This window comes from Caretta caretta, chromosome 3, assembly GCF_965140235.1.
Source record: "Caretta caretta isolate rCarCar2 chromosome 3, rCarCar1.hap1, whole genome shotgun sequence".
NCBI lineage: Eukaryota > Metazoa > Chordata > Testudines > Cheloniidae > Caretta > Caretta caretta.
Window position 1 is genome coordinate 164,401,815 of NC_134208.1, and position 25,347 is coordinate 164,427,161.

The 25,347-nt window shown below is 40.3% G+C and overlaps 2 protein-coding genes across 5 annotated transcripts in view; one reads left to right on the forward strand and one right to left on the reverse strand.

Annotated features, from left to right (window-relative positions):
• SPATA17 (spermatogenesis associated 17) overlaps positions 1 to 22,661 on the reverse strand; it is a 148,338-nt gene extending 125,677 nt beyond the window's left edge. Inside the window, exons 1-4 of one of the 3 annotated variants that reach the window (XM_048843197.2) lie at positions 22,514 to 22,654; positions 17,974 to 18,063; positions 15,908 to 15,989; positions 8,394 to 8,444 (exon numbers count right to left, since the gene is read on the reverse strand). In XM_048843197.2, coding sequence (XP_048699154.1) covers positions 8,394 to 8,444; positions 15,908 to 15,989; positions 17,974 to 18,063; positions 22,514 to 22,581 — 291 coding nt within the window. In that variant the 5' untranslated portion in view covers positions 22,582 to 22,654. Of the gene's footprint in view, positions 1 to 8,393; positions 8,445 to 15,907; positions 15,990 to 17,973; positions 18,064 to 22,513 lie in introns of all 3 variants that reach the window. The other 2 variants (XM_048843195.2, XM_048843196.2) reach the window with 2 other exon arrangements.
• A 162-nt stretch (positions 22,662 to 22,823) lies between these two features.
• Positions 22,824 to 25,347, forward strand: part of GPATCH2 (G-patch domain containing 2) — a 182,218-nt gene continuing 179,694 nt past the window's right edge. For both annotated transcript variants that reach the window (XM_048843190.2, XM_075127071.1), the window contains exon 1: positions 22,824 to 23,034. In XM_048843190.2, the coding sequence (XP_048699147.1) occupies positions 22,979 to 23,034 (56 nt within the window). In that variant the 5' untranslated portion in view covers positions 22,824 to 22,978. The remainder of the gene's footprint in view (positions 23,035 to 25,347) is intronic.

Sequence of the window (25,347 nt, forward strand, 5' to 3'; positions counted from 1 at the left end):
AACATCCGTTCTTTATCTCTCTGTGATATCCTCGGGAGAGTGATATCGTTCATGGTAACTTGGTTGAAATACGGGAATTTAATTAAGGGGACATTCAGAGGTGGCCGTTCCTTCTGGGCTGTTTGCCTGTGGCTAAAAAGAAATCCTCCCTGCAGTTAGCCATGTGGTGCGGGGGTGGGGGGGGAGCCATTGGCGCTGAACTGTTCACATTAGGCTAGCACGTTTGGCTTCCCTGATACCAGCCATGCGGTGGGGGGAGGGGTAAAGCGATCATCCCAGAGAATTGGATGGGGGGAGGGATTTAGTTTGGTTTCTGCTGCTGCACGTTAACAGGAAAACCGCAGCACTAAAGGCCAACTCAATGTGCTTCGCTTGGTATGGGAGAGGAGAGCGCTGCTGTTATGAAGGTTGCAGAAGCCAAAAGACTGTGGCTTACCATGGCCACCTGCAAGCCAAATTCTGTTGCCCGGCACTGCGTGTGTGATCTCTAACACCAAAGCCACAAAAAGAAAAGGAGTACTTGTGGCACCTTAGAGACTAACCAATTCATTTGAGCATGAGCTTTCGTGAGCTACAGCTCACTTCATCGGATGCATGCTGTGGAAAGTGTACACTTTCCACAGCATGCACTTATGCTCAAATAAATTGGATAGTCTCTAAGGTGCCACAAGTACTCCTTTTCTTTTTGCGAATACAGACTAACATGGCTGTTACTCTGAAACCAAAGCCACAGGCACTCAATATAAGATGCAAAATGCGACGTTGTACCAAAATCACATGATATGTAATGTGAATAGTGTTGTTCACTGTGAAAGAGTATAGCCATTGTTCTGTAAAATGTATCTTTTTAAATACTTCACTCTCTTTTTTCCTGCCAGCAGCTGCAAATGTTTCAAGCCTCCCTCCTCTGTCCCAAAGGCTATCTCAGATAAGGCGGCGAAAAAACGCATGCGCGATGAAATGTTCTCTGAGCTCATGCAGTTGTCCGGCACTGACAGAGCTCAGCAGAATGTGTGGAGGGACACAATAGCAGCATACAGGAAAGCGGCTGATGAACATGAGGAGAGGTGGCAGCAGGAAATTCAGAGGAGGCATAATGCAATGCTGGGGCTACTGCAGGATCAAACAGACATGCTCCGGCGTCTAGTGGAGGTTCAGGAACGGCAGCAGGATCACAGACTGCCGCTGCAGCCCCTGTTTAACCGCCCTCCCTCCTCCCCAAGTTCCATAGCCTCCTCACCCAGACACCCAGGAACGCGGGGGGGGGGGGGGGGAGGAGACTCAGGGCACCCAACCACTCCACCCCAGTGGACAGCCCAAGCAACAGAAGGCTGTCATTCAACAAGTTTTGAAGTGGCCTTTTCCTTCCCTCCTACCCTCTTCCCACACCCTACCTGGGCTACCTTGTGAGTTATGTCCCTATTTTTATAATCAATTAATAAAGAATACATGTTTTTTAAACGACAGTGACTTTATTTCCTTTGCAAGCAAGTTGTGATCAAAGGAGGGAGGGCCGGTGGCTTACAGGGAATTTAGAGTCAACCAAGGGGGCGGGTTTTCATCAAGGAGAAACAAACAGAAGTGTCACATAGTACCCTGGCCAGTCATGAAACTGGTTTTCAAAGCTTCTCTGATGTGCACTGCTTCCTGCTGTGCTCTTCTAACCGCCCTGGTGTCTGGCTGCGCATATTCAGCAGGCAATTTGCCTCAACCTCCCACCCTGCCATAAACGTCTCCCCTTTACTCTCACAGAGATTGTGGAGCACACAGCAAACATCAATAACAATGGGAATATTGGTTTCGCTGAGGTCTGAGCGAGTCAGTAAACTGCACCAGCGCACTTTTAAATGTCCAAATGCACACTCTACCACCATTCTGCACTTGCTTAGCCTATAGTTGAACAGTTCCTTACTACTGTCCAGGGTGCCTGTGTACGGCTTCATGAGCCAGGGCATTAAGAGGTAGGCTGGGTCCCCAAGGATAACTATAGGCATTTCAACATCCCCAACAATTATTTTCTGGTCTGGGAAGTAAATCCCTTCCTGCAGCCGTTTAAACAGACCAGAGTTCCTGAAGACGTGAGCGTCATGAACCTTTCTCGGCCATCCCACATTGATGATGGTGAAACTTGTGATCCACCAGTGCTTGCAGCACCACTGAAAAGTAGCCCCTGCGGTTTATGTACTGGCTGCCCTGGTAGTCCGGTCCCAAGATAGGGATATGTGTTCCATCTGTTAGGGAATCCCATTGCAGCAAAGCCAGCTACTATGACCTGCACATTTCTCAGAGTCACTACCTTTGATAGCAGCAGCTCAATGATTGCATTGGCTACTTGCATCACAACAACCCCCACAGTAGATTTGCCCACTCCAAATTGATTACCGACTGACCGGTAGCTGAGGGCTACTGCCACTCGCTTGTGAACTGTGAGGTACTCTTGGTATTCTTGCGCTTCAGGGCAGGGGAAAGCAAATCACAAAGTTCCATGAAAGTGCCCTTACGCATGCAAAAGTTTCGGAGCCACTGGGAATCATCCCAAACCTGCAACACTATGCGGTCCCACCACTCTGTGCTTGTTTCCTGGGCCCAGAATCGGTGTTCTGTGGCATGAGCCTGCCCCATTAACACCATGATCTCCAAATTGCTGGGGACCACGGTTTTAGAGAAATCTGTGTTCATGTCCTCATCACCGCGCTGCTGTCGCCTCCTCGCCTGGTTTTTCAGGTGCTGGTTCTCAATAAACTGCACGATAATACGCGAGGTGTTTACAATGGTCATAACTGCTGCGGTGAGCTGAACGGGCTCCATGCTTGCCATGCTATGGCATCTGCTCCAGGGAAAAGGGAAGGAAATTATTGTCTGCCATTGCTTTCACGGAAGGAGGGAGGGTTGACTGACGACATTTACCCATAACCATCCGCGACAAATTTTTGGCCCCATCAGGCATTGGGAGCTCAGGCCAGAATTCCAATGGGCAGCAGGGACTGTGGGGACTGTGGGATAGCTACTCACAGTGCACCGCTCGGAATGTCGACGCTTGCCATGGTACTGTGGACACACACCGCCGAATTAATGTGCTTAGTGTGGACACATGCACTCGATTTTATACAATCTGTTCCCAAAAATCGACTTCTGTAAAATCAGAGTACTTTCGTAGTGTAGACATGTTACTCCTACTGTTGCAGTTTCAGGTCTCTTCCTAAGCAAATGTAACCAGCTAGGCTGATAGAGTTATGAGGCAAAACACTGTATACAAGAGGTTAAGTCCAAGAGTCACATTTCACTTTTAATCTAACCTTGATTTTAAAAGAATTATCTAAAGCTAAGAGTATAATGCACTTACACACTAAAGAACTTATTCACAACTTTTTATACTCCTGTTTTCTGTGAATGTAACTCCACTGATTTCAATGGGTTTACACTCATGTAAAACTGGAGTAAAGCAGTTGTAAATCAGGCCCTAGAGCAGCTATCTCTAAACCCAACAGCCCTTATTCTCTAATGGTCTACATCTTATACAGCCATTTATATCTGTGCACAAGGAGGCAAAATGGATATAAAACTCTACCATATCAAAATGGTAGCATTTTTACATTCACTTGCATAGGTATCAATGACTACACAAAAAGAAAAAAGAAAAGGAGTACTTGTGGCACCTTAGAGACTAACCAATTTATTTGAGCATAAGCTTTCGTGAGCTACAGCTCACTTCATCAGATGCATGCAATGGAGACTCACAGCCAGTGTTTATAAGTAAATGAAAACAATGGACCAGATCTTCTATTGGTGTAAATTGATATATTTGCACTGACATCAGTGACTCTAGGCACTTTTACACCATTGAAAACAATGGGACTACGCAGATATCAGCTGAGAATCACACCCAATATTTTGATTACTGTATAAATGTACAGGAAAAAAGTTTTGTTTTATGTTGCATATCAAAGGCCCTACCCTTTTCCCTTGGAGTTTTGCACAAGTATATTTGACTTAAGTATGTAACTGCCTCTGAAACCCGGGAGTGCTGAAAGAGACATAGGGCCTATTTCTGAGCTGATTTACAAATCCTATGCTTTTCCACTGACTTCAGCTGCATGAGATGTAAATCAATGCAGCATTTATCCCATTGTAGAATACTTTTAAAACAGCTATTAACTAAGCAATAAACTAAAACAAAATAAGTATTTCTGGGCAATTGGCGCCTACTCACAAAGGGGGGTAGGGTTTGCCCCTAAGCACCTTCAACTCCTAAAATGTGTACTAAGGGTGAGATTCTGTGCTATGCCTTTGAGAGAATCAGCACTGAACTCACAACCCAGAGGAAGAGGGGGCTAAATTGGTTTAAAGAAAAGGAGTACTTGTGGCACTTTAGAGACTAACAAATTCATCTGAGCAAAAGCTTTCGTGAGCCACAGCTCACTTCATCAGATGCATTCAGTGGAAAATACAGTGGGGAGATTTATATACATAGAGAACATGAAACAATGGGTGTTACCATACACACTGTAACAAGAGTGATCACTTAAGGTGAGCTATTACCAGCAGGAGAGCGGGGGGGGGGGGGGAACCTTTTGTAGTGATAATCAAGGTGGGCCATTTCCAGCAGCTGACAAGAACGTATGAGGAACAGTGGGGCACTACGGTGCACTAATAAGCAATGGTCACATAAATACCACCCTACACCGGAAACCTACTGACTGCTATGCCTACCTACATGCCTCCAGCTTTCATCCAGACCACACCACACGATTTATTGTCTACAGCCAGTCTCTACGATACAACCGCATTTGCTCCAACCCCTCAGACAGAGACAAACACCTACAAGATCTCTATCAAGCGTTCTTACAACTACAATACTCACTTGCTGAAGTGAAGAAACAGATTGACAGAGCCAGAAGAGTACCCAGAAGTCACCTACTACAGGACAGGCCCAACAAAGAAAATAACAGAACGCCACTAGCCATCACCTTCAGCCCCCAACTAAAACCTCTCCAACGCATCATCAAGGATCTACAACCTATCCTGAAGGACGACCCATCACTCTCACAGATCTTGGGAGACATGCCAGTCCTTGCTTACGGACAGCCCCCCAACCTGAAGCAAATATTCACCAGCAACCACACACCTCCCAACAGAACCACTAACCCAGGAACCTATCCTTGCAACAAAGCCCGTTGCCAACTGTGTCCACATATCTATTCAGGGGACACCATCATAGGGCCTAATTACATCAGCCACACTCAGAGGCTCGTTCACCTGCACATCTACCAATCTGATATATGCCATCATGTGCCAGTAATGCCCCTCTGCCATGTACATTGGTCAAACTGGACAGTCTCTATGTAAAAGAATAAATGGACACAAATCAGACGTCAAGAATTATAACATTCAAAAACCAGTCGGACAATCTCTTTGGTCACTCAATTACAGACCTAAAAGTTGCAAATCTTCAACAAAAAAACTTCAAAAAGAGACTCCAATGAGAGACTGCTGAATTGGAATTAATTTGCAAACTGGTACAATTAACTTAGGCTTGAATAAAGACTGGGAGTGGATGGGTCATTACACAAAGTAAAACTATTTCCCCATGTTTATTCCTCCACCCCCCACCCCCGTTCCTCAGACGTTCTTGTCAACTGCTGGAAATGGCCCACCTTGATTATCACTACAAAAGGTTCCCCCCCCCTCCGCCCCCCGCTCTCCTGCTGGTAATAGCTCACCTTACCTGATCACTCTCGTTACAGTGTGTATGGTAACACCCACTGTTTCATGTTCTCTATGTATATAAATCTCCCCACTGTATTTTCCACTGAATGTATCCGATGAAGTGAGCTGTCGCTCACGAGAGCTTATGCTCAAATAAATGTGTTAGTCTCTAAGGTGCCACAAGTACTCCTTTTCTTCTTGCGAATACAGACTACCATGGCTGCTACTCTGAAATTGGTTTAAGTCACTCTTGTGCCCTCCCAACCTTCGGCTGCTCTGAGGGTGATAGAAGTCCTTGGTATAACTTAAAAAGCTCCAGAGCTCTGTTACAGCAGCCTCCAAAGGCTGCCCTATGGGGATCTCCATGGCACTGCATGTTGCGGTCCTGACTTCAACATACTCCCTACATCAGGGCTTGAGATGGGATCCTTAGAATATAGCCTGATGCTTGTCTTCTGCAGTTCCTGCATCAAGGAAATCCTCCCCCATACACATATCAGGGCCCTTTTAGGGCCCTTTTACACCACTCTGGCCCTTTTATGCAGAGTAAAGAGGCCAGAAGGGAACGAAGATCTCATTCCACAGAGTTTTCATGTTCTTAAAGTTACACATGTGCTTAAATGTATTGTTGGCTCGGGACTCAATGGCCCAGGAATGCAATACTTTACACCGCTAACCACTTATGTAATGGATACAATAGATTTTGCAGTTTTCCCTTAGACAAACTTTTTTATTCTCTGTTTTTATTAAATGAAGTACAAGGATTGTTTGCATCCTTCTTTCTCTAAAGAATCACTGATTACATCATCAATGAGGTCAGCACAGTTCTGCCTATGTATTTAGTCAATTAACTTGTGTTCACTTTGCCAGCTGGATGACTGCTTCTGCAGCAGTAGAATAAATACATTAGAGGGCCATTGCATGCACTAACATGTATCCATGTTTTCTCTTACAAAAGGCACGTGCAGCAGAGCATTTTCCTGTACATCCTGAGAAAAAATATTTGCAATATTATCAACTAATGAAGTAATTAGACTGTCCATTACAAGACCAAAGATACCATCATATGATAGCTGCTCAGTAACCTGCGTGAAATGCATTTTGTGGTCCTAGTCTGGTTCCCAGGGAACAAATATCCACATTGCACAAACTACCACTTCCACTTGCCTCTCTTGCTGGCAGTCTCATCAGAGACAAAACTACCCCAGCCATCTAGAGGTTTCTTTAGATCAGGGATGATGCATGTTAGCAGGGGTTTGGTGAGGGAAGCTTGCACTGTCACTGCTCATGTACCTGTTCTGTGCAAGGCTATCAATCCAGAACCTTTCAAAAGCATTAAAATTCACAATGATACATAAAGTCTGCTGTGTTCTTACCTCCTCTGTGGAGTACTAATAAAACTCAAAAGAATAAGTTGCTTATTTACAGTGCATTTATTTATTCCCTCCTCCTACTGTGAAACTAAAAATGAAGGAGGAGGGAAGATTTACATAGGAAATTAGGAAGTTATTGTTTCAAAGCATTTCTGTAGGATATCTATAAAAATGCCACAAATGTTTATTAAAATTTCATTAAAATTTTTCTCAATGATAGCTTCTAGCAGCTGAATGAGAGTTTAGAGGGAGCTCCATATGATTGATCTTGAAAAATAATGTTAACATTATTCACTTTTTCTTAGTTTTTGATCTGTATTCCTGCAGTATGAGGATGAAGACTGTGACCGCTGTCTGTGTTTCACTTCCTCTCAAAGATAGCCAATAGCCTCTATGCTCCTCCTACACACTGGCTTACTGGTCCACATCTCAAGAAGTTGTAAATATGTCTGATTTGGTAGTCAAATGTAGATAAGTAAGAGACAAGAAATGCACAACTTAACAATTAAAATTTAAAAAGATGTTTTTTCCATATGAAACAATCAGACATATAACAGAATTAGAATATCCTAAGTTTATCATCCAGACGAGGTCTGGCTATTCATTAACTATCCTTGAAGGTATTACAGGCTGTTACTGTCTACTCCACTCAGTTCTTTCCTGATTAAAACCACAAGGTTAGTAAAAACAACCATTCTTAGTGTTGTTATAAGTTTATTTTAATTGGTCCAAATGTATTTTGCAAATGGATTCAATCAGACACCCTATGGGGCTAATGTGCTCTATGAATATTAAACTACTGCATTTCATAAAAGTTGAAATCTGACAGTCGCTAATATGACGTACTATCATATTATCTAACGATACATAAATGCATGGAAGTTCTACTAATTTATTCTAAAAGAATAGAGCACAAAAGTTAAATTAAAGATGTTATAGACACAGATATCATAATATGATTTGAAGGAGTCAGACAAAGTCATAGTTTACAAAGATGGGAATTCAGTTTAAGTTTGTACATTCACACACACACATACATGCATACATGTGGGTTGCTTTTTGGTATTTTTGTCTTTTATCACCATATGTTAAAAGGTACAAGAATTTACATACAAATGTCTTAAATCTAGCAGTAATTTTCAAATACCACCAGGATTACTTAGTGTAACTTTAATTTTTAACTATATGCTATTTCCTGCCCTTTACCATCAGCATATCAATCAAGTTTATATATTCTGGTTTGCTCATTTTATTAAAAGCAAATTCGGAGCACAATTGACTTTTCATTTGTTTAACAAGTGAAGAAATATTTACCCTGACAGCCATTTCATTGTAGAAATTCATCTTCATAATAAAATATGCTGTCTGTGAATCAAGAAAAAAAAAGAGGGCACACATTTCAGTTGCACAAAGATAGTGCCCCTATTTTTACATATAAAAGATAAGAATCTTTATACATAATACATAATAAGAGTTCTAGGCTTAGAGAGAATAAAATCAAACTTTATATTGAAGAGATAGGCTTCCTAATACATAATGCAGACTTAACCAGAAAAATCTATGGTAGTCAAACTAGGAGCTAATGGAGATATATGATCATAAAATGCTCTCCGCTGAGTTTGATAATCAATGGTGCTCTACTGAGAGTAGAATAACAAAGCAGAAATATTCACAAGTGCTGGTGACACGTAGTATTATATGATTTATTCACTGGGGTTCTTTTAGCCAAAACTCACAGAAACATAAAAGGAATTCATATTTCAAGACGTCTGGTTTAATGAAAAATTCAAAGAAATGCTGTCTTCAGTTGAAATCGTTCAAGGATACGGATGCGGTGATGGAGCAAAATTGTGCCTTCCAACCATCTGTACTAAATGTTATGTACTTAGCTGCCTCCCGAGTAATTCTGGGAATTTTGTTTAATTTAATATTCATTTTAACATCCTAAGATCATAAATACAATGATACCATGTTACAGCAAATCCCCTGATATAGACAACATTTCCTAAAGTCCTGGTTTCCTTCCAATAAAGTAGAATTCCTCTCATAGTGAACGGATCCCCTGTTATACTGAACAATCACTTGGCAGCATAGGTTATTTTAATGGATACATCACTTTAAACTAAGCTTTCACATCTGTTCCGCCCTCTAATTACAAATGCAAAATGAACATAATTCACAACTGTATCATAAAAAGTAAAATATAAGTACTTTAAATGCAAGTGTACGTTCTTTATTTAGCACAACATGCGGCTTTTATGTTTTTCTCATGTTTTAGACACAAATCAAAGGCAAAAGTGCTTTCCCCTGATATAGTGAATTTTTTCCCGCATGGCAAACAGGAATTCACTGTAAAAGGGTTTCACTGTAATTAGTGTTATTTGAATTGCCTACTCTGATCCAAAGCAAATTGTCTGTGGAGAGCAGCAGGACTGGATTATTTATCAACAGTCTGGGCAATTAAGAAACAGTTGGCTGCAATATGTTATTTACAAATGAATACAATGATGCTACTTCATTTTAAATTCTCTTTCTTCATTACATTAAGTAAGGCATAAGTCCTGCAGTTTAATTAAAGTGCATTTTAAATACTTACTTTAATAGTATACTGCTTGACTAATAATATAAATAGAAACAACTGCAAAGATGCAATTTTTATGCAGAAAATTGCAGGAATTCTAATGTATTAAATTTGAAAAAGTTTTGCTTTCTATGGACAAGTATTTCAAACAGCAGCTCAACTCCAAAATTATGAATTAGAACAGCTAATGGCATCTGTCTTAACTTTTCTCTCCATAAATCTTTCATGAATGGTGTTAGCTATAGGCCACAAATCTAGCAATGAAATAATGCATTCCATTCCCAGGAATATTCTGAAGCTGTTCGATTAAATGGATTCAATTTTGCTTCATCACTCATCTTTTCCAAATTTGGAAAGAATGCAAAAGGTGTTGCTGGTACAGCCAGTTTATGAATTAATTTTTTGTTGGAAGTAGCCAGGGTTTGGAAATGACCTTGGGGCTCCTGTTTTGCCACTGAGCAAGAATAGTTTAAAACACCTTTTTGGCTCCTCTCCTGATCTGCTGAGGGAATTCCACTTCTGAATGCTGAGGATACTTAGACTTCTGAGCCAGAACACTATTACGGAAGGTAACTCACACAAAAGGGGGGCCTTATAATAGCCTGCTCTTACAAGAGCATGGGACTAAGGCACAGTCACATGGAGAATTACCCAGGCAACTTCCCTTGCTTCACAATCCTATACCTGAAGTGTAGAGAAATGGAGGGGGCCTATTCTCCCTTCTCAAAACATGTGTTCTGCCTGACTCTCTCCAAATCCTCTCACAATGAAAAAAGCCCCAAGTATCCACATCACGCAAAACCCTCCATACCTTCTACCTAGGGACAAATATCTCTACCTCCCCCCTCTTCTACAAACCTCTTCCTCTGACAAGAGTAACAAGCCCTTCTCCCAGCTGATTAAACCATCATGCACTTCCCCCCGGTGACAAATAATCCTGCAAGAACTGTTAAGTCTCACACATACAAAGTTTTGGACTTTACAACTTTAGGAGCCTAACAACTCAAGTTCCACAGAGTGTAGGAGCCAGCCGAAAGGGTAACAAGCTTGTTTCATAGCAGTGATAACTTGTCAGCATCTAAGAGCCAACTGATCAGGAGTATGGAGGGTATAAATAAGATAGGGAGAAAAGTTGGCTCATCTAGATATAACAGTATTCTAACTTTTTTCATTGTACAGGTGACTATGGAAAAAGAGAATGAAGGAAGTAAGAACTGAAATGAAGAAAGGAAATGTTAGATGACAGTTTTTGATCCTAGAGGAAAAACACCTGATCCTCTAGTAATAAAATGCAAGCATCTCATCAAGCTTCTGGGTCCCAAATGCAAACGGTAAAGAAAGTGAGACAATTTTTTCTGGCATTTGTGTATCTGGATGTTAGGCAGTTTGGTACTTATATAGTGAACAATATTAATTAAATCTATATGGTGGAATATGGAGTTGAGTCATTCTAGATAGAGCAGTTTAATAGTTGGCATTCCCTTGGCTGCTGTAGCAATTAATGTAGCTATTGTGTTTTAATTATTCTAGATTTGGTCGTTAAATAATACGCATTTTCTTGGTTGCTCTAAGCTGATTTAAAAGATACATAGACGTGTTTGGAGTAAGTAACTTCTAAAAGGAAACAAATGCTAACAAAGAATCCTGCCTCTGTCCTTTTCCACCTCCAAACACTTAGTATATGTGTCTAGAATGTGTGACTGTGCAACTATTGGATCACTCTCTTTTATGCTCAACAGAAAATTTCTTTACTTTCCATATGGGTGAAATCCCGAGGCCATAGCACAATGCCATGTGTGCAGTTTCATAGTACAGGTTTGCTGAATACAGATGGATTAAGCAAGCGGAGGCCACATTTTCCTGCATGCTACAAAGACAGGCTCTGCAAGCCTATTAACTAGGGGTGTGAAGGTGGCATGTGTGGTGGAGATGTGGCTGATGGTGCACCACTTGCACAGACCTGCCAGCCACAGCCATCACACAGGACTCAGCAAGTTGTGTATGCTACCACGGGTCAAATGCCGTAGTGGTGATCATGGTTCACCTGGGAAGATGATCCATATATTGCTTCTGGGTTGGGGGAGGGAAGAATCTGTTTTCCTGGTTCAACTGTTCACTGATTACCAGCTCAAAGTCTGTATGGACCCTTTTAATCAATCGACTTTCTATTTCAGAGGAAAAAAACAGAAAGAATTCTACCAAGTGCATTTAATGTCAGCTTGTTTGGCAATGGTGTAGCCCTCCTCATTCTAACTGCAATTCAGGAAAACATTTAAGTATCTGCTTAAGTTTATTCCTATTCACGAAAGCACCAAAACACTTGCTTAACTTTACGTATGTGCCTATGTGCTTTCCTGAATGGGGACACTTTCCTGTATTGTGGCCTTTGTCCTGCCATTTTATTAAAAAATGGACCAGTCACTTATAAATCGTTATGCATATCCCTGATGATAGTATGTAGGGACTCCTGGGAGTTTACTTCCAAAACATAGCACTTCTAGAAATTATTTTTTAATTCCTCTGTAAGTAAATGACAGCACAGTTATCTATCATTATCAACATTCTCCTTTCTTCTTTGTTCTGAAATACTTCCAGGTTTTTCATCTCCACTAGGAAAATTATATGTTACTGATTGGTTCATTTCCCTCACATAAACGGGTCTACCGTGCAACTACATTCAGGGAGAATCATCACTTCAATGGGAATTGAAACAGGGCCTAACACGTAGCCTAAGTGGCACACAGGCCTTGTGACACCCTTCTGCACTAATCAATAGAATTTACCCAAGAAGTCACATTGATAGGGACTACTCAACATGAGTAACAGTTGCTGAATGTGGCCTTGAGACAGACTTGAACTGTGATGTATACAAAGTATTAAAAATGTTTTTAATGTCGATCTCTTCAAAGTTGGTAACAAATATGTTCATAATTTATACTCTCTTTAGGTACATAGTCCTGAAGCCTTAGAATTCCTTTTATTTTACAGGGATTTCTTGCCCTGTGGGCTGTGTTTCATAGAAAAAAATCTGAGCTACTATTTAAAAAAACAAAACCCAATTCCTTTCCTGCAGGACAAGGCCCCAGACTGTGGAAGAAATTGTCCATTCAGTCCAGCTTGCATCATAAGGGTAACCAGAATGAACACAAAAGGTTAATTAGAACTTTAACTTGACAAAAATAGTCAGAAAAACGTATATTTTTCTATTATACCTATCTTTAAAAAATAGTAATATACATAACTAATTTGCAGGATGACTCCATAAAGTTATAAGCTCAGTTAACTTTATTTACTGGATTTGGGCACTATGAGGGAGGTGCACTGGAATACTAAAAACTGAAAATACTAGTAGTGATGCACATATGGAGAGCAGATCTGATGAGCCTGAGCCTTTGCTATTTTCCGCATCAGTGCTACTTTCATTTCACAATTTTGAATATAATAATTAAAAGATTTATTATCAAGTAATCATGGGTATTTTGTGCATATGCTTTACCTTGTTTGCTGGCAACTGATACCAATCTAGTCATTATTAGCAGACAAATTTTAGAGACCAATTATTTTTTTATTTAACAATTATCATGTCCACCACATCCTGTTTAATTATCAATAGAGTCATTAAAATAATTAAGAAGAGTTTAACACAAAATTTACTACTATTTTCACTTAAATTTGTCCTAAATTGCTAGACCATTTCATTGTTTGAAATATTCCAAGTTGAGCCAGCCCAGTGGTTTAATAAAGGTAGCACAATATGCTAGTGCACAGAAAATTTAGGCACAAGACTCAAGTGCATTCTCTAAATCCAAGGTCATAAATATGTGGGAGCAGTGAGTTAAGGAGCCTATTGATTAATAGGGAGAAAGATGCACTTGACATCATTCTGAAGAAACTCACATGGCTAACTCAGAAGTTGTACTGACAGACTCCAGAAGTTGTCAAATCCAGTCCTCCTCAGCCAAATTGCGGGTAAGTACAACATAAGATATTGAGGGGGGTGAAGTTCCACTTACCACTGTACAACTGAGAAGCCTAATGGGGTGTTTTTGTTTCTCTTTGAATCATCTGGCATTGGCTACTACCAGAAACAAGATGGACGGATGATCTGATCTAGAATGGTAAATCCTATTATCCTGTGTTTTAAATATACAGGCTGTTTTGCCTTTATTTGTCCTCTATCACCTTCCAGAACTTCAGGGGAAACTTGAGTCCTTAGAGCCCATGTAATTTGAAAAATCTCCATTTGAAGCAATTTCATCTTGTGCATGGGAGAAATTGTCTTTTAAATCCATCCTTCAGATTGATGTCCTTTGCTGCTCCCTACCATTTTCTAATTCCTTGACCTCAGCTTCAAGATACCTGCTTGCCCCCATTTCTAGTTTTTCTCTCCCATCATTGTTGCTGTTTCTGCCCAGTTCTGTACATAGACTGGGAGACTTAGAAAATTATGTGCCCTGCGCAAAATTATGTGTTACAGTAACCACAATTAAAAACACTTTTCATTTGTTAAGAACTTTTGCAGATGCTACATAATTAATTTAAAGGGTGGAGAGCTGGTTTATTTTTTCTAATGTTTGTTACTGACAGACTGCAGGGAATTTGTGTTAATTCGAAAGAGACTCAATCTTGTCACAAAACTGAATTGTCAGGGGAATTATTTGAAGAGAAACAATAGAAAGAGAATCAGGCCACTAAGAGCTGAGGTCAAACAGCCTCAAAAGGCAAGGCAATAGTGCAGGGAACCACTAGGTGAAGAATAGTCTTGCAATTCTTCCTCCATGTCCCCACCCAGGAAAATGATGATGTGTTGTTCCCTTTGTGTCCCATTTGAGAGCTCTACGTCAGAAACTTTGTCAGTCTGTATCACCGCTCTCAACGCACCTCCCACATATATAAAAAAAAATAAATGACTCAATATCAGGTGATGCCATTACTATTTTAACCACAAACTGATTATGATCTACCAAAAGATTGGCATTTGAATATGTGAATGTCCAGAGACATCTGCCTATGTAGATCTGTCGATCTGAACAAAAAGTGACATTGACCCAAGTGCAGAGGGCCAACATAAGGCCTATGTGCCACCTGTGTCCCACAAAAGCCCTCAAAATAAGTCTGTGGTCAGGTGCCAGAAACAGAGACTGATGTTCCTTGATTCTGAATCTTGAATGTCAAGATTAAACTGCTATCTTCAGAATTTTACAGTATATGTTTTTGAGCTACGTCCAATCATTTTTTTTTTAGAATTTGTTTAGAACATTCACCAGGGGGTGACTATATACCACTTAAGTCTCACTAAGCACACATAGTCACTTTTCAGAGGAGAACTCAATTTAAGCAAGTAGTTATCCACTCTGCACAAACAAACTGCAGTAAGATAAGAAGTTCCTTGAAAAACATGGCCCAAAAAGATGACTCAGTCTGATTAACTAGCTGGTCAACCAGTGGGGAACAAGTCAACAGTATCTAAACTATTATTATTTAGTACTCTACATTTTTTTCTTTCTGTGTATTTTTATCTCTATACTGAAAAACAACAATTTGGCTTCAATAAAATTAGTCAAGAATAAATGAAGAACAAATTACAAAGTATTGGAAAAGAAACTGTTAACATAAATTGGTAAATTAGTAACGCAAACTACTGATTAAAAATCTTACCATTGTATGTTAAGAGCAAATTGTCTTTTTCTTAATTTTCTAAACCTCTGAACAGAGGTTTAAGATAGTGTGCTATGATACATTTCTATCTTTAAGTCCATCAAGGGAATTAGATTGGCTGTGATCTGCTGTGTGCCTCAAGGCAAAACTTCAAATATTTCAATGTTCATTAAGTAAGAAATTTAAACCACTAAAACACAGAATAGCAATGTCTAGAGATATGAACTTATACTCTGTTTTTTTCAGAATTAAGAGTACTGCCAGGAAAACAGTACTTCCAACCTAAAGCCTCTTTCCTGCAATTAGCTCAACACAGGTAGGCTTTTGCAAGTGCAGAGCTCATTGCTGGACTGAAGCCTAAGTCTCCAATCCTGCAAACAGGTATGCATGTGCTCAACTTTACTACCATGAATAGTCCTATTGAAATCAGTGGAGCTACTCATGGTAGTTAAGTTAAGAATATGCATAACTGTATGCAGGATCGAGGCCTAAACTCTCAACTTTTGTACTAGAACCAGGAGCAAGTTAACGAACAGCTGTGCATTTGAGAGATAAAATATCTAAAATAATTGTAAAACCCATTTGTTACCTCCACCATTTTTCTGAAGAGTTTTCTTCCTTGATAGCCTCTCCACCATTTCTGGATAATAATCATCATTTTGTTCAAATACCTAAAACAAAATATTTTGATTACAAATGATTACATTGAAAGAATAATATATTTATAAGTTACATTGGAAAGATTTTTCCAAGATTTTAGGCAATGCTGTATGTTATCTATATGTATTCCAAAAAGTAGGTTACAGCAAACTTACTTAAATTTAATCTTATAAAAGTTATTCATTATTAAGCATTATAAAATAGACTTAAGAATGGGTGTTTGTGTGACTGGTTAAACAATTCATGGAGAATACAGTTAATACTTCTGAATGGTTCAGAACTTTTTTTGGTCAAATGGGAAAATGTAGAAAACTGAAAAATTACTAAAATTTTCAATTTGGGGGTTGTTAAAAAATTTGATAATAAGGAAACAAGTTTTGGCTTTGTTGATATTTCTCCAAGGGAAAAAAAAAATTCCCAGCCAGTTTAGGTGCTAGCATAACAACTTTGCTTTGCTTCCTAATACATTATGAGACAGATTATGCAAAGATTTATGCATATGACTGCACTGCACCTTAAGTGGGGGCATTGTCCAGCTTGCCAGGGGAGGGGAAATAGTGCGTTTCTAACGGGGGGTTGGGAGAGGGACTTAGAAGCTTCTTCAAAAGGGGGAATGGGTCAGTATGGCGATGCTGACTCATCCCCAGGGACTGAAAGGGTTGGGGAATGGAAAAGAGGTGAGTCTGGCAAGAGAAGCCCCTTTTCCCCACACCAGGCAAAGCAGCACCTACCCCTCCTCAGCTTGAGGTGACAAACTACCAGGTAGGATCAGATCCTGCAGTGAGCATCATCCTAGTCGCTCCTTTGTAGGGGGGGTTGGGAAGAAATTTTTTCCTCACCACCAGATTGGCCTAGGTGGAGTGGAGTTTTTTTGCACCTTCCTCGCAGCAGGTTCAGGGAGGGCTTTGTTATGGTGAGTCGGGAAGGGAGTTAGGTTTTGATGTTGCAACTCATTATGTAAGTGTGGGGCAGATGTCCAGTGTAGATATTCCATTAGAAAGGGATACAGTGACCAGATAAATGGCTTGGCAAAGGAATTAAAAAGGAGGTGGTTTGTGAAAGGAGTGGAAAGGGGGAGGACGCGTTGGGACTCCTATGACTGATACGGCAGGCAATACTGGCATGGCACTCCTATGACTGACTCTTGCCCCCCCTTTCTTATAGCCTACCTTAACCGAGGGGGGGCAGGATGCTAAGGTCCCAGCAATGGGTTGGCTGGGGGACCTGGATAGAAAAGAGGGGGACTGGCGGATGCTTCTGGGTAGATACTGCATGATCATGGAGCTACCTGCACTTTTATCTGGCGGGTAGTCCCAGACATCTAGTAATAAAGTTGCATCCTGATTACAACCATATCAAGTGTCTCTTGTCCTTCTTTTGGTATTGTCAGACAATGACAACTTTAAACATGTGAGTAGTCCCATTGTTCCCAAGTATGTAACACTTTGGAGAACTAGGGCCTCCATTTTTAATTACATGATCACATGCTATTTCTCAAATAATAATAATAATACCTAGCATGCCAGAGTCAGCAATAGAACTCTGGTCTTCTACTAGTGCTTTATCAAGTAGGCCACATCATGCAATTCTTTTCACATCATCCACAAAATCTGAGGAAGAAAAGTTTGTACAATAGGCACTCTTGATGCACAACATGCCACCTTTTTCAAGTCAAACTCAGCTATCCCTAGAATACTGGAAGAGTGTTCTAAAAAAACGCTATTTCCATACCATTCATCAACTTTTGGACCTCAGCAATTTTAGCTGTACAATTTTAAAAAAAATCACAAGGATTTTTTGCAATGGTAATATATATATATTACTATGCTACTCAGAATAATCAGAATAATCATTTTTGTTCACATTTTACAGAAACATTCACTTTCAGAGAGAGAGAGAAAGAGAGAGAGAGCAAGCTAAGTATAATATGTGAGAGTTTTGGAAAGTTATGAGTGACTGAAGATAGGGGTTAAAATAGAAAAAAAATCACAGTACCTGATGTATGCTCGGACTCTGCATCCTCGAAACCAGCTCTGGATTCGTACAGCAGCATTGTGCTCTGCTTTTCTGTATTCATCTACAGCTCTGAAAACATTTTTTCAAAATAATCTTTTTGTGATTACCATTCTCAGTAGTTTACTTTAAAATCAAAACAATGAATCAGAGAGATTTTTTCATCTACATTTTTTTCTTAATGGGACAATTTGTGTTCTTTTAAAACCTTTCCTCTCCCCCCACCTCCCCACTTTAACATATTACCATTCTTAGGAATGATGCAAAACAAAATATCCCATGATGATTAGATAGTTTAGAGATAATTAAAGCCCCAATCCTGCAAGGAGAACAGTGCAATGGCTCTGCTCTATTTTAAGGATTTTATTATAAACAATATAAAAAAATCTAAATCTAAATTCACAGGAAAAAATGAAGTTATTTTGCATTCTGATTATGCATCTTTGTTAACATTCTTGGGAGGGGAACATAAAGTAACATAGACGACCAGAAGTCATGAGGGATGAAGAAAGAAGGCTAAAAAAATTTTATGTAAAAAAATGTAAAACATCCCAGTTGATGGGTTCCAGATGGATCCTGATATTTTTTTTTAAAAAGGAAACATTTAAAAGAAATTTTTAGGTAGGATACTGCAGTGTTAGAGGAATTGCAACTTGTGTGCTGACACATTAATTTTATGTGATTTTTTTCTAATGCCTGAGAAACAGTTCCCAGATACATGTGATATTGAACACTGATGCCAATATGTTATGAACTTCTAGACTTCTTATGCTTTAAATGAAAAATGTGGATAACACTTTATTTTAATGGTGTATTAATTAGTGCTGAATTACAATAGAAATCCTATAGCACTGCATAAAATATGACATGGACATGAATATCAGATAAATTCACTATGATCAGTATTATCACAATGAGTACTAAATGAATTAATTATGTAAAAGTAAGGGCCTGATCCATAGCCCACTAAAATCAATAGAAAGACCCATTGACTACAATAAGGTTACATCAGGCTCTAAATGTATTACCAAAGCTGTACTGAAGCCACATACAGTGAAAAAAAGGCTGGGAGCTCATTGTCATCTTAATTAAAAGTATCTACAATAACAATTGAAAATCCAGTTCTGGCTGAAACATTTTCAAGATAGGTGATTCTGGAAGAAGAGGTAGAATTAGACACCAAGTGAGCAACTCATTTGTCAAATCTTTTGTCATTTCCTACATCACAGCCCTACCTTTTCAAATATTCAGCATATATTGCTTAACAGCTATTTCATGGGAAATGTTCAGTGAGATGAAGATGATATTATTAGTTCACCACCAATACTAGAGTTTTCACAAAAGGAATGGAGAAGCATGGTCATGGATGAGTTTTGGAGACTTTGTAGAGGGCAAAATGGTAGGATTCAGAGATAGCATCAATGTGTTCAGTGGGAGGGGGAAGGGAAGAAAAGAGCACACAAGTATGATGATGTTGCAAGCCCGGGGAATGCAGAAGCTAATGGAATTGCCAATGGTAATGAGAAAGGGAGGACAAGGGAGGTTTGGGGAGGAAAGATAAGGATTCAGTTTTCAATTTCTGGTGGAACAGGTCATCCAGGAAGAGATGTTAGTGAGGCAGCTGAAGATATGAGATGAGAATAGGCAGAGAAATCGAAGGATACAGGTAGGTCTGAGAGTTGTTAATGGTAGAAGCTGTATGATAAATGAGTATAAGGTAGATGTAAAGAAGAGAGGAGGGCCAAGTGCAAAGACCCTAACAGAGATTCTTAAGGAGCATTCAGACAAATAGTGCCAGAGAGAGACGCAAGGGAGAGACTGTCTATTAGAAGAGCCATAACTGTGACAAAGGCAAAAGACAGATCAAGAACAATAAGAATGGGGAAGAAGACTTGCTACGTGGCCAGCAAAACACCCTTAGTAACATTGTTAAGAGCAGTTTCAATTCTATGGGGCAGAAACCAGCTTCAGAATCATTTCTAGTTTCTGTTTAATTATATCTTTTCATAATAAAGTATCAATTAACAATTATTAAATTGCTGAACTAAACTATTTGAAATTATACTTTAATCTTTATTGAATCATTACAATCACATTTTTAATATTTACTATCACCTTTTAAAATTATTTTCTTATTGCTTCTCCAAGCTGCCCTCAGTACACTTAGTTGGGTTAGAAGAATCTCATTATTTAAAGTTTGCTCTTTGAATGTGATCTGTTCTGTTGGTATGTAATTTATTGTACTAGTTGGTAATTTCTTGTTTACTTCTTCAATTCAGACAGATATTACTCTTACACTCTTTCTTGTCATCATTGTACTAGATCTGGTTTGATGGCTCTGTATGTCGTTTGAGAGTTACTGTATCTTTTGTTCTATTTTCTCTTGTAATGTTTATCTTTTGGTAGTGAAGAGCCCTTGCCAACATTCGAAAGATAACAATTGGAGCTAGGGTTTGGTTTTCACCTTTTAAACTGCACATTCAGTTTGAATGTCAAGGGTTATCTTTACTCCATTCACAAACATTTACTGTGACTTATGCTTCCAAGTAACTTTCAATAACATGAAACCAAGGCAGACACAAAATAAATGTTATTTAATGCACTTTGATTACCGATAGTATTTTGCATATTCAAATACAACGTATTTTGAAAACAGACTACATTCAGAATAACTTCACACAAAACTGATTTCAACACACAATATTATGGCTCTAGTCAATATAATTATTACTGACTCATAATCTGAATCTGCAAAGTGATTCAACTGTGAAATTCAGAGAGAAAATAGGAGTGTCACACAAAGGTCTTGAAGCAGCTGATCAAGGTAATTAGCATATCAATATATTTAGCAAACACTGCAAAGTCTGATATTGTCACCTATTAAAAATCTCAAAGAGATGGACATAATTAATTCTGTGTCCCTTTTATATTTTAAATATATGTGTCAAAATACAAATCTGGGTGACTTTTTGCATTTTTAATTGGCTATAGCTGTAAGAAGCACGTAAATTGTCTACTTAGGTTTACAAGCAGTATGTCCAGAGGTTACAGCTTGAACTGCAAGTCAGACCTTCTGGACTCTATTCCACGCTTTGCCACTGACACACTGTCCTTTAGCACACTTTCCATATCTCTCTTTATCAGGAGTAGGGAGGTGGTGTTACCTCTGTATATGGCATTAGGGAGACTATGAGTGAAATACTGTGTCGAGTTCTGGTATCCACACTTCAAAAAAAAGAAAAAAAACTGACAAATTGGAAAGTTTCAGAAAAGATTTACAAGAATTATTTGAGATTTGGAAAATAGGCCTTATATTGAGAGATTTAAGCAGCTCACTCTATTTAGTTTATCCAAGGAAACATTTAGCGGTAATTAGATCACAGTGTACAAGCACCTACACAGGGAAGAGAGTACAGATAGTAGACAGCTTTTTAATTTAGCAGAAAAAGACATAATAGGATCCAATGGCTGGAAGCTGGAGCTAGACAAATTCAGACTAGAAATAAAGCACATTTTTAAACAGTGACGTTTATTAACCATTGCACCAATTTATCTAGAAACATAATGGATTCTCCATCACAAGACTGAATCTCTTTCTAAAAAATAGCGATAGCTCAAATAGAAGTTACGGGCTTGAGGCTGAAATCACTGGGTGAGGTTTTATAGCCCCTGTTATACTGGAAGTCAGAATAGATTGTCATAGCGGCCCCTTTGAGCCTTAAAAATCTACGAAATCCCTTGATAAAATAGATAACTATTTAAGCACCAATTATTTTGTTTAGTTCTGGATGAAACATTATTCTCATCTCTAAGGATCTTCCCATTTAAATAGTGTGTTGTATAAAATGCTCAGGAAACTCCAAAAGTGGATGCTAATTTAGAACTGTTAGTTACATACATTATTTTAGTGAAGGATTTGGGACTCCATTTTTGTGGTATAACAACACTCTCCTTAATAAGCAGAATTACTATTGCCTTGGTTTTCTAGGATTGCCCTGAGAATCACTTTCTGAGGTTATGAATCATTTAGTCACAAAAAAGTGTTCCCCCAGAAGAATGGTATTTTGCTGTACCGCAATGGGATTTTTATTCAATCTAGCGACATTTTGATATGATGTTGCTTTGGTGCAGTGCGGTAATATACTTGATACGACATGGCAACATTTCCACATGGCATGATAACTATACGCTCTTTGGGACACAGATCACCTTGTATTCTGTGCCTAGCACCAGGGGGTCCTGATTCTAATTGGGGCTTAAGGGGGCCTGGGGAATATAAATATTAAGCACTGACAGTGATCTGAAAGTGCTAACTGGACATGGCAACATCCCAATGACAATGCAACACGGCGCTGGTGCAATGTGGTGACCTGGGGACTTTCCATGGGGGTGACCTTGCAAGGTGCCACCATCATTTGGAGAACCTGTGTCCCATCCCAGTGCGCTGGCCTGACCCTTACCAGTGCTCCTCCCCAGAAGGCCAATGCAGGCCCATGGGGGCGGGGGCAGCGGGGCCCGTTACCTGTTCCTATGGAAATATTCCTCCCTCTGGCCTGGCAGCCTCCCTTGCAGCCTGGCCAAAGTGGCCATGTTCCCCCTGCCCTGATGGTGTACAGGCCGTCACCATGGCAACCAGACCGTACCACCTGGCCGAGGGGGGGTAATTCCTCCATACAGGCCCCGACGGCCCGGGGGAGGGGGCGGATAGGTAGGACACGCTGTAGTGCTATGGGGGGGGCGAGAGTGGTGAGCGAGACCCCTCAGCTATGGGCCGTACCATCCGAGCTCCACCCCGGCAGCGGGATGGTTGGGTCCTACTTCCTGCCGGTGCTGTAGCCGCTTCCGGGCTCCCATCATGGGGGAGTGAGGCGCGGGCAAGGAGCGATCCCGACACCCCTTTTCGCTCGCCCGGCTTCGGCCGCCTCCCCGAGTCTCTGCGAAGCGGCATCAGCTTCCCCGGGGAGCGGCCGAGGGAGGCGCCGGGTTCATGTTCCGGGTCGCTGAGCCCAACCCGACCCGAGCTCAGGCGGCGAGAAAGAGCTGGTGAGGCCGGGCTGGACGGGGGCGAAGGTGGGGGGCCGGCCGGAGCGGGGTGGCGGCGGCGGCTCCGCGGTTTGGAGGCAGAAGCTTTCCCGGGGGGGCACAGTGCGCTGAGAGAGAGCTTGCTGGGGCAGGGGTACGTGTGAGAGCTGGGGGGAGATTGTGGGGTTGGGCCGCGGGGCGGATTCCCCGTCTCTGGAGTTGCTCCCTCTAGACGCCGCTATCCCACTCTGCCACGAGTGGCTCCTCCTTGGGGCTCCTACCCACACGTCTCCAAAGCATCTGGCGCCAGGTATTTTATTTAAATCGTTGCCGCTTAGGCGTAGTTTGACTTCTGTATTTGAGGGAGGGGGGAAGCTCTAGGCAGGACAACGGGGCATGCATAGGGGGTTGTCGTTTGGGGGAGCAACCCCCCCCTGCTCGTCCCCAAACTACACCCTTGCTTTGCCGTGGAGACTCTTTCCTCCTCTCCTTTACCAAAAGTCTCGTTTCTCCTTTCTGAACCCTCTCCCTCCCTTTTTGCCCATCGGACAGTGTGGCTACTGGTTACGACCAAACTGTTGATATCCTTATAAAGAGGATTGCAGGTATGAACTATTGGCAAATTTGTCACATGAGATCTTTCACCTCTCAGTCACCTGCTATTTTATGGGTGAACAGTGGGCTGTGTGCAAAAGGATTTGCTGCGCCCAGACCAGGAGATAAAAACCTATCACCTTAAATGTGTTGTCTATATTGTATTAGAACCTGAAGGGCCTGGTCCCTTTGTGGTATTTGCTTTGCAAGTATACATGTAGACATGCTCTCTGCTCTGAACACCTTAAGTTTTATCTGAAACAAGATTCAACAAGTGGGCTTTGCAAACAATAGTCAGAAAAGAAAAGGATAGCAGTCGTGTTCCCGCCGGGTAGTGCCAAATAATTTATTTTTATTATAGGAGTAGAGTAGGGGGAATTTGACAAAGGAAGTAGAAAAGAAGGGGAAGGGAGGGAAGGCAAGAGGGCCACAGAGTGTTGAAATGTTCCACTGGCAGTGGAAGGACCAGAGAGGGTTAGAAAGAAGATGGGGCAAACAACCAATTGACAGACAAAATGCATAGTTGTTTGCAGTGTTGTAACTATGCTGGTCTCAGGAAATTAGAGAGGTGAGATGAGTGAGATTTTTTTTTTTTATTGGACCAACTTCTGTTGGTGAAAATGACAAGCTTTTGAGCAAAGAGCTTGAAAGCGTGTCACTTTCGCCAACAGAAGTTGGTCCAATAAAAAACATCTCTCTAAAATGAATAATGTCCACAGTCCAAATTGAGAATGCAGGCTGCTGATATCACCAATATTATGAGAAAGTGATTGAAGACCCAACCACAACTGGAGCATTATAGAATTTTATACTGGGTTGTTAATGAAAACTTCATGTACTGCTAGCCCATCTTTTTCTGCATTAAATGTTGGAAGCATCCTGGTTGAAAACATTGTGCAACCATCATATAAACCTTTCATTGCAATGAGTTAAGAGGAAGCTTGAGGTTTGGGAAACTTTACATGACCACTACACCAAACATTGATTAAAAAGTGTTAAGATTCTTGTGGTGTTAAACTTTATGCATCCAATGCAAAGCTTTCTTTCCTTACACGTTTTTCACTTTTTTGTATCATTCAGAAAATAAGTTAGTTTCAAAACAACCAAAGAAAACCTTTAATATGCATTAGGTTCATTACAAAGACTGGAAATGAACACAAGGATGTTACAGTCCCACTGTTCTGATCAGATCTGTTAGTGTAGACCAAGATTGTAGGATGTGGTCTGAATGTCTTGTGGCTCCTTTCTGGTCTCTTTCATGCAAACAGCATTGTTATTAAAATTCTAGAGAGTTTTAACAGTTACTTTATGCTACTATACCACTAAAACTGCTCAACAGTTTTTGTTCTAAATTAATAAAGGAATTGTTGGAAAAGTTTAGTGTTGGTTTAGAATTGAGTTAAAGGTTAGAGGAAGAATTTCAAGGAAGGTTCCAAGCTAGGAAAAGAAACAATGGTAGAGCTTCCACCTGTAGTGGTGTCCAGGTTACACAAATATTTATTCTGGATGTGTGTGTGTGTGTATGTATATATGTACACACACACACATATACATACATACTGTGGTCTTGGAGGAAAAGTGTACCAAAGTCACTTTCTTTTTTTTAATTGGACAAAAATAAGATATTATACTTAATCTTTTGAGCCAAAGAGAGATGTTTCAAAGGCAAAACCAAGTGACATACCTCCAATTAAAAGTTTTGTTATCTTACTGTTGTAAACAGTTTCCCCAAAATTCTGT